The sequence below is a fragment of the Scomber japonicus genome, chromosome 12 (genome assembly GCF_027409825.1).
Source record: "Scomber japonicus isolate fScoJap1 chromosome 12, fScoJap1.pri, whole genome shotgun sequence".
Classification (NCBI taxonomy): Eukaryota; Metazoa; Chordata; class Actinopteri; order Scombriformes; family Scombridae; genus Scomber; species Scomber japonicus.
Window position 1 is genome coordinate 32,231,139 of NC_070589.1, and position 8,266 is coordinate 32,239,404.

Below are 8,266 nucleotides of genomic sequence, written 5' to 3' on the forward strand. Positions count from 1 at the left end.
ATTTAAAAAATCAATCAATTAGAATTTTAACTATGTAGAACAACATAATAAATGATCTTCTTGTTGATTATCAGGATAATTACAGTTGTATAACTCTACAAATGTATAAAGTGATGAGAGTAAACATCTATGATGAAGGAAGTTCTGCTAATGTCTTTGTTTTTAAGAAATACCACACAAATACATTATTACAAATATGAAACGTGAAGATTAAAAACATCATGAGGAGTAATAACCTGCATGGATAAAAACACACAGGAAAAAGTGACTTTAAAAGAAAATGTAAACATTAACAGAACAAATTAAAAGAAAAGAAGTGACAACAGTTTGATTGACGGCTGATCTCTGTGCAGTTCAGAAACATGGAGACAAAAAGAAACCCTGAAGAATTTCAACACAGTATCTGACACATGGAGTCTGAAATGACTTCTGTCTATTTCAGTTTACAGAACTCAGCTGTGGCTCCATCAGGAAGAAAAACTCCAGCATAGAGAGGCTGAGTGAATGTGGTCTGGACTCTGTGGAGGAGAGTCATGGTTTCAGAGACGCTGTAGAAGGACAGAATACCTGCTCTGTGATCCAGGTATACACCTAGTCTAGAGGAATAAGGACCTGAGACGGGAGATTTAACACTATTAAACCAGAATCCATAACTGTTAGTGTCACATCTTAAAGCCCAAGATTTGTCATTGCGCCCAAATCCACAATCATCCCACCCTCCTGCTCTGCTGATATTCTTGTATGCGACTGCTACACGAACTTTCCCTCTCCACTCCACCTCCCAGTAACAACGTCCAGTCAGACTCTCCCTACTCAGGACCTGATACCATCTAATGAATCTGTCTGGGTGACTAGAATAAGACTGTTTTTGTCTCATCCGTTCTACTTTTCTGTTCCCCTCAGATAATAACAGCTCTGTGTTTGCTGTGTTTGGATCCAGTGTGATTTCACATGAATATTTAAAGAACTCAGCTCTGGTCTCGGGCTCTGTTTTTAAATCGGACAGTAAAATGTCGACTTCAGTCTCTGTCAGTGAGATGTTTGTCATTTCATTGTCACATTTCTCCTTCAGGATGTCCTGTAGTAGATCTCTGAGCTCTGACACAGCTGCTGTCACATCCTCAAAGTATCCGAGAGGACGGATATTGATGCTGGATGAGTCTGTAGGTTCACTGAGTTGTGACACTGAGGGGTAGTTGTGTAGAAACTGGTTGTGATCCTCTGTCTCTAAGACCTTCTTCAGTTCAGCGTCTTTCATCTTCAGCTCAGTGATCTCCTGCTGCAGCTTCTCCTGAAGCTCTTTGACTCGACTCATTTCAGTTTCCTGCTGGGATCTGATCTGCTGCTTCACATCAGAGCTTCTTTTCTGGAGGAGATGGATCAGCTCAGTGAAGATCTTCTCACTGTCCTCCACTGCTTTATCAGCAGAGTGACTGACAGCCTCCACCTCCTGTTGAAGCAGCTTCACATCTTTCTCTCTGTCCTGGATTCTCTGCTGGATGTTTAGTCGACTCACTTCAAGCTCTCTCTGCCTCTCAGTCCTTTCTGCTGCAGCTGAGACTGTGTCATGGCCTTCATGTTCATCCACAGAGCAGAGACAACAGATACTCTGCTGATCAGTACGACAGAACATCTTCATCACCTCATCATGATGAGAGCAGATGTTCTCCTGGAGTTTCTCGGAGGGGTCGACCAGCTTGTGTTTCTTTAATGGAGCTACATCATGGTGTGGCTGGAGGTGATTCTCACAGTATGAGACGAGACACACCAGACAGGACTTGAAGGCTTTCAGCTTCCTCCCAGTGCAGACATCACAGGCCACATCTTCAGGTCCAGCATAGCAGTGATCAGCAGGAGCAGCTTGGAGTCCAGTCTTCTTCAGCTGCTCCACTACAGCTGCAAACATGGTGTTTTTCATCAGGACAGGCCTCGGTGTGAAGGTCTGTCTGCACTGAGGGCAGCTGTAGATGTTCTTGTCATCCTCTCCATCCCAAAAAGTATTAATACAGCTCATGCAGTAGCTGTGTCCACAGGGAATAGTTACTGGATCCTTCAGTAGATCCAGACAGATTGAACAAGAAAAGTTTTCTCTGTTCAGCTGAACTCCGTGCTGCGCCATTTCAGCTCTCAATAACAATGACTGTGAGTTTCACTTTCTGAGAAATGAAACAAGGTTGAGCTCTTATCTAAGGGGAGGGAACAAGCAGTGCAGCTGGAGTTGTGCTTGAGAGCAGGTAGAAAAGGGAGGAGTTATTACACTCTGTTAGTTTAACCCTTTGTAAGTAATTAGGCTCATGTCTCATTTGAAAACACTACTCACCTACTTTCTGGTGTCAAAGTAATCTTGAGAATTTGGGAGCGATCTACAGATGACTCCCTATTTCTTTGAATTACTGTATTCTGGTAAAATAAACCAATCACATCTAATCATGACATTTTTAGATGTATTTCTTTGTGCTCATTTAAGCATAAATGACAGGAACTCTTCAGCACATCAGACTATTTGTGGACTGAGAGATTAAACCCAGAACAAAATGAGTCACAAGAGGTTTTAATTAAATCTGGTTTAAAACTTTACAACCAAGAACTGTCTGACTGTGAGGTGACAGAGCTAGGCCTTAATAAACATCTTCACATCCAAATTTAATCAAATGTATTATTATTTATAAATTTTTCAGGCCTGGGTAAAAAAAAATCCTCTTTATTGACTGAATGTACAACTAAAATCTTGTTTTTTAAAAGCAACAAATGATAGAAAACTCTGCTAACTTCTTCATGACAAAGCTGTTTTAATGATTAACCTGAAAGTTCAGAGACGGAACAAGATAAACTCTGTACTTTATGGTTTGTCAGGAGGAAAACTGCCTCATATAAACTCTCATATTAGTTTCATATTTTCTCCACAAGCTTGGAATGAGATCCTGAAATTTAATTAAGAAGAGAATAATTTTGTCTTTCTTGAGATAAACTGTTTTATTCATAAGGTAAGGCTTCAGTTTGTTCACACATTCAATCAGTAAAGTCTGTTAAATGACTCTTGTTAAATAATTTCATGTTCAAATTCATTTCAACCAAACTATCAATTAGTTTAACCGAGAATGTCAGCTATGTACAACAACATAATAAAATATGACCTCCTTGTTAATTATTATCAAGATGATTATAGCTATATAACACATTTCTTTATATATTCAAAAAGAAAGAAGAACATCACACAAATACATCAATAAAAAACATGAAACTCACATTTGAAAACAAAGAAGTTTAATTTTCCATCTGAAGAAATGTCAGTGAGGGTTAAAAACATCATCATGAGCAGTGATAGCCTCCATGGACAAAAACACACAGGACAAAGTGAATTGAACAAAAACGTTAACATAGCACATAAAAAATAAATTGTTGATAATCTAAGTTTGATTGACAGCTGATCTATGTGCAGTTCAGAAACATGGAGACAAAAAAGTCTGTCCGAAGTCTGAAATGACTTCTATTTGAGTTTACAGAACTCAACTGTGGCTCCATCATTTATAAGCCAGAGTCCAGCATAGAGAGGCTGAGTGAATGTGGTCTGGACTCTGTGGAGGAGACTCATGGTTTCAGAGACGCTGTAGAAGGACAGAATACCTGCTCTGTGATCCAGGTACACTCCGACTCTGGAGGAACTTGGACCTGAGACGGGAGATTTAACACTATTGAAACAGAATTCATAACTGTTAGTGTCACATCTTAAAGCCCAAGATTTGTCATTGTATCCAAATAGACATTCATTTGAGATTCCTTCTCTCTTGATGTTCTTGTATGCGACTGCTACACGAATTTTCCTGCTCCACTCCACCTCCCAGTAACAACGTCCAGTTAGACTCTCTCTACTCAGGACCTGACGCTGAACAGTGAATCTATCTGGGTGATGAGAATAAGACTGTTCTTGTGTAATTCGTTTTACTTTTCTGTTCCCCTCAGATAGTATCAGCCAGGAGTTTGCTGTGTTTGGATCCAGAGTGATTTCATGTGAATATCTCAAGAATCCAGCTCTGGTCTTGGGCTCTGTTTTTGAATCTGACAGTAAAACGTCAACTTCAGTCACTGTCAGTGAGATGTCTGTCCATTTGTCCCTCAGGATGTCCTGTAGTTTATCTCTGAGCTCTGACACAGCTGCTGTCACATCCTCAAAGTATCTCAGAGGACGGATATTGATGCTGGATGAGTCTGTAGGTTCACTGAGTTGTGACACTGAGGGGTAGTTGTGTAGAAACTGGTTGTGATCCTCTGTGTGTGAGAGCTGCTTCAGTTCAGCGTCTTTCCTCTTCAGCTCAGTGATCTCCTGCTGCAGCTTCTCCTGAAGCTCTTTGACTCGACTCATTTCAGTTTCCTGCTGGGATCTGATCTGCTGCTTCACATCAGAGCTTCTTTTCTGGAGGAGACAGCTCAGCTGAGTGAAGATCTTCTCACTGTCCTCCACTGCTTTATCACCAGAGCGACTGATAGTCTCCACCTCCTGTTGAAGCAGCTTCACATCTTTCTCTCTGTCCTGGATTCTCTGCTGGATGTTTAGTCGACTCACCTCAAGCTCTCTCTGCCTCTCAGTCCTTTCTACGGCAGCTGAGACTGTGTCGTGGCCTTTATGTTCATCAACAGGGCAGAGATAACAGATACTCTGCTGATCAGTACGACAGAACATCTTCATCACCTCATCATGACGAGAGCAGATGTTCTCCTGGAGCTTCTCTGAGGGGTCAACCAGCTTGTGTTTTTTGAATGTAGGTGATTCATAATGAGGCTGGATGTGTTTCTCACAATAAGAAGCCAGACACACCAGACAGGACTTGAGAGCTTTCCTCTTCCTCCTAGTGCAGACATCACAGGCCACATCTTCAGGTCCAGCATAGCAGAGATCAGCAGGAGCAGCTTGGAGTCCAGTCTTCTTCAGCTCCTCCACTAAAGCTGCAAACATGGTGTTTTTCATCAGGACAGGCCTCGGTGTGAAGGTCTGTCTGCACTGAGGGCAGCTATAGACTACCTTTTCTTTTTCATCCCAGAAATTATTAATACAGCTCATACAGTAGCTGTGTCCACATGGAATAGTTACTGGATCCTTCAGTAGATCCAAACAGATTGAACAAGAAAAGTGTTCTCTGTTCAGCTGAACTCCGTGCTGCGCCATTTCAGCTCTCATTCACAATGACTGTGGGTTTCACTTTCTGAGAAATGAAACAAGGTTGAGCTCTTATCTAAGGGGAGGGAACAAGCAGTGCAGCTGGAGTTGTGTTTGAGAGCAGGTAGAAAAGGGAGGAGTTATTACACTCTGTGAGTTTAACCCTTTGTACGTAATTAGGCTCATGTCTCATTTGAAAACACTACTCACCTACTTTCTGGTGTCAAAGTAATCTTGAGAATTTGGGAGCGATCTCCAGATGACTCCCTATTTCTTTGAACTGTATTACTGTATTCTCGTAAAATAAACCAATCACATCTAATCATGACAGTTTTTAGATGCATTTCTTTGTGCTCATTTAAGCATAAATGACAGGAACTCTTCAGCACATCAGACAATTTGTGGACTGAGAAAACCCAGAACAAAATGAGTCACAAGAGGTTTTAATTAAATCTGGTTTAAAACTTTACAACCAAGAACCGTCTGACTGTGAGGTGACAGAGCTAGGCCTTAATAAACATCTTCACATCCAAATTTAATCAAATGTATTATTATTTTTAAATTTTTCAGGCCTGGGTAAAAAAAAATCCTCGTTATTGACTGAATGTACAACTAAAATCTTGTTTTTTAAAAGCAACAAATGATAGAAAACTCTGCTAACTTCTTCATGACAAAGCTGTTTTAATGATTAACCTGAAAGTTCAGAGACGGAACAAGATAAACTCTGTGCTTTATGGTTTGTCAGGAGGAAAAATGCCTCAAATAAACTCTCATATTAGTTTCATATTTTCTCCACAAGCTTTGAATGAGATCCTGAAATTAATTAAGAAAAGAATAATTTCGTCTTTCTTGAGAAACTGTTTTATTCATAATGTAAGACTTCAGTTTGTTCACACATCCAATCAGTAAAGTCTGTTAAATGACTCTTTGTTAAATCATTTCATGTTCAAATTCATTTCAACCAAACTATCAATTAGTTTAACCCAGAATGTCAGCTATGGACAACAACATAATAAAAAATGACCTCCTTGTTAATTATTATTATCAAGATGATTATAGTTATATAAAACATTTCTTTATATATTCACAAAGAAAGAAGAACATCACACAAATACATCAATAAAAAAACAAACTCACATTTAAAACCAAGACATTAAAATGTTCATCTGAAGAAATGTCAGTGAGGGTTAAAAACATCATCATGAGCAGAGATACCCTCCATGGTCAAAAACACACAGGACAAAGTGAATTGAACAAAAACATTAACATAGCAAATAAAGAAATGGTTGATAATCTAAGTTTGATTGACAGCTGATCTCTGTGCAGTTCAGAAACATGGAGACAAAAAAGTCTGTCTTGAGTCTGAAATGACTTCTATTTGAGTTTACACAACTCGGCTGTGGCTCCATAATCTATAAGCTTAAATCCAGCATAGAGAGGCTGAGTGAATGTGGTCTGGACTCTGTGGAGGAGATTCATGGTTTCAGAGACGCTGTAGAAGGACAGAATACCTGCTCTGTGATCCAGGTACACTCCTAGTCTGGAGGAATGAGGACCTGAGACAGGAGTTGAGATGTTGTTGAACCAAAATGTATAACAGTTATTGTAAAATTTTAAAGCCCAAGATTTGTCATTGAGTCCAAATCCACATTGATTTGAGTTTCCTGCTCTGCTGATATTCTTGTATGCAACTGCTACACGAACTCCTCCTCCACTCCACTCCACCTCCCAGTAACAACGTCCAGTCAGACTCTCTCTACTCAGGACCTGTTCATATACAGTGAATCTGTCTGGGTGAGCAGAATAAGACTGTTGTTGACTCATTAGTTTTGCTTTTCTGTTCCCCTCAGATAACAGCTTCATGTATGCAGTGTTTGGATCCAGAGTGATTTCACATGAATATCTCAAGAATCCAGCTCTGGTCTTGGGCTCTGCTTTTGAATCTGACAGTAAAACGTCCACTTCAGTCACTGTCAGTGAGATGTTTGTCCATTCCTCTTTCAGGATGTCCTGTAGTTTATCTCTGAGCTCTGACACAGCTGCTGTCACATCCTCAAAGTATCCCAGAGGACGGATATTGATGCTGGATGAGTCTGTAGGTTCACTGAGTTGTGACACTGAGGGGTAGTTGTGTAGAAACTGGTTGTGATCCTCTGTGTGTGAGAGCTGCTTCAGTTCAGCGTCTTTCCTCTTCAGCTCAGTGATCTCCTGCTGCAGCTTCTCCTGAAGCTCTTTGACTCGACTCACTTCAGTTTCCTGCTGGGATCTGATCTGCTGCTTCACATCAGAGCTTCTTTTCTGGAGGAGATGGATCAGCTCAGTGAAGATCTTCTCACTGTCCTCCACTGCTTTATCAGCAGAGAGACTGACGGCCTCCACCTCCTGTTGAAGCAGCTTCACATCTTTCTCTCTGTCCTGGATTCTCTGCTGGATGTTTTCTCGATTAATCTCGAGCTCTCTCTGCCTCTCAGTCCTTTCTACTGCAGCTGAGACTGTGTCGTGGCCTTTATGTTCATCCACAGGGCAGAGATAACAGATAATCTGCTGATCAGTACGACAGAACATCTTCATCACTTCATCATGACGAGAGCAGATGTTCTCCTGAAGTTTCTCAGAGGGGTTGACCAGCTTGTGTTTCTTTAGTGGAGCTACATCATAATGAGGCTGGAGGTGTTTCTCACAGTAAGAGGCCAGACACTGCAGACAGGACTTGATGGCTTTCAGCTTCCTTCCAGTGCAGAAATCACAGGCTACATCTTCAGGTCCAGCATAGCAGTGATCAGCAGGAGCAGCTTGGAGTCCAGTCTTCTTCAGCTGCTCCACCAAAAATGCTAACATGGTGTTTTTCATCAGGACAGGCCTCGGTGTGAAGGTCTGTCTGCACTGAGGGCAGCAGTAGATTTCCTTCTTATCCTCTCCATCCCAGAAGTTGTTAATACAGCTCATGCAGTAGCTGTGTCCACAGGGAATAGCCACTGGATCTTTCAATAGATCCAAACAGATCGAACAAGAAAAGTTTTCTCGGTCCAGCTGAGCTCCTTGTTGTGCCATTTCAGCTCTCAGTAACAATGACTGTCTGAGTTTCACTTTCTGAGAAGTGAAACTAGTTTGAGC

The 8,266-nt window shown here is 41.0% G+C and overlaps 2 protein-coding genes across 2 annotated transcripts; both read right to left on the reverse strand.

Annotated features, from left to right (window-relative positions):
* Positions 1–276: 276 nt before the first annotated feature.
* Positions 277–5,166, reverse strand: LOC128369777 (E3 ubiquitin/ISG15 ligase TRIM25-like). Its single transcript, XM_053330855.1, has 2 exons — positions 3,491–5,166; positions 277–2,140 (listed from the first exon to the last, which is right to left on the reverse strand). Exons 1-2 carry the CDS (start codon positions 5,159–5,161, stop codon positions 434–436), a joined length of 3,378 nt encoding a protein of 1,125 aa, XP_053186830.1. The 5' UTR covers positions 5,162–5,166; the 3' UTR covers positions 277–433.
* Positions 5,167–6,346: 1,180 nt separating this feature from the next.
* On the reverse strand, positions 6,347–8,266 carry LOC128368664 (tripartite motif-containing protein 16-like). The gene has a single exon (XM_053329522.1). It carries the CDS (start codon positions 8,201–8,203, stop codon positions 6,527–6,529), a length of 1,677 nt encoding a protein of 558 aa, XP_053185497.1. The 5' UTR covers positions 8,204–8,266; the 3' UTR covers positions 6,347–6,526.

Bases quoted from the DNA above. Each gene is read 5' to 3' on its own strand.
- LOC128369777 (XM_053330855.1), bottom strand. From the start codon at position 5,161: ATGGCGCAGCACGGAGTTCAGCTGAACAGAGAACACTTTTCTTGTTCA. The intron at 2,141-3,490 runs TAGAAGTCATTT...TGAAACTCACAG, and splicing joins TTGAGTTCTGTAAACTCAAA to TCATTGTTATTGAGAGCTGA.
- LOC128368664 (XM_053329522.1), bottom strand. From the start codon at position 8,203: ATGGCACAACAAGGAGCTCAGCTGGACCGAGAAAACTTTTCTTGTTCG.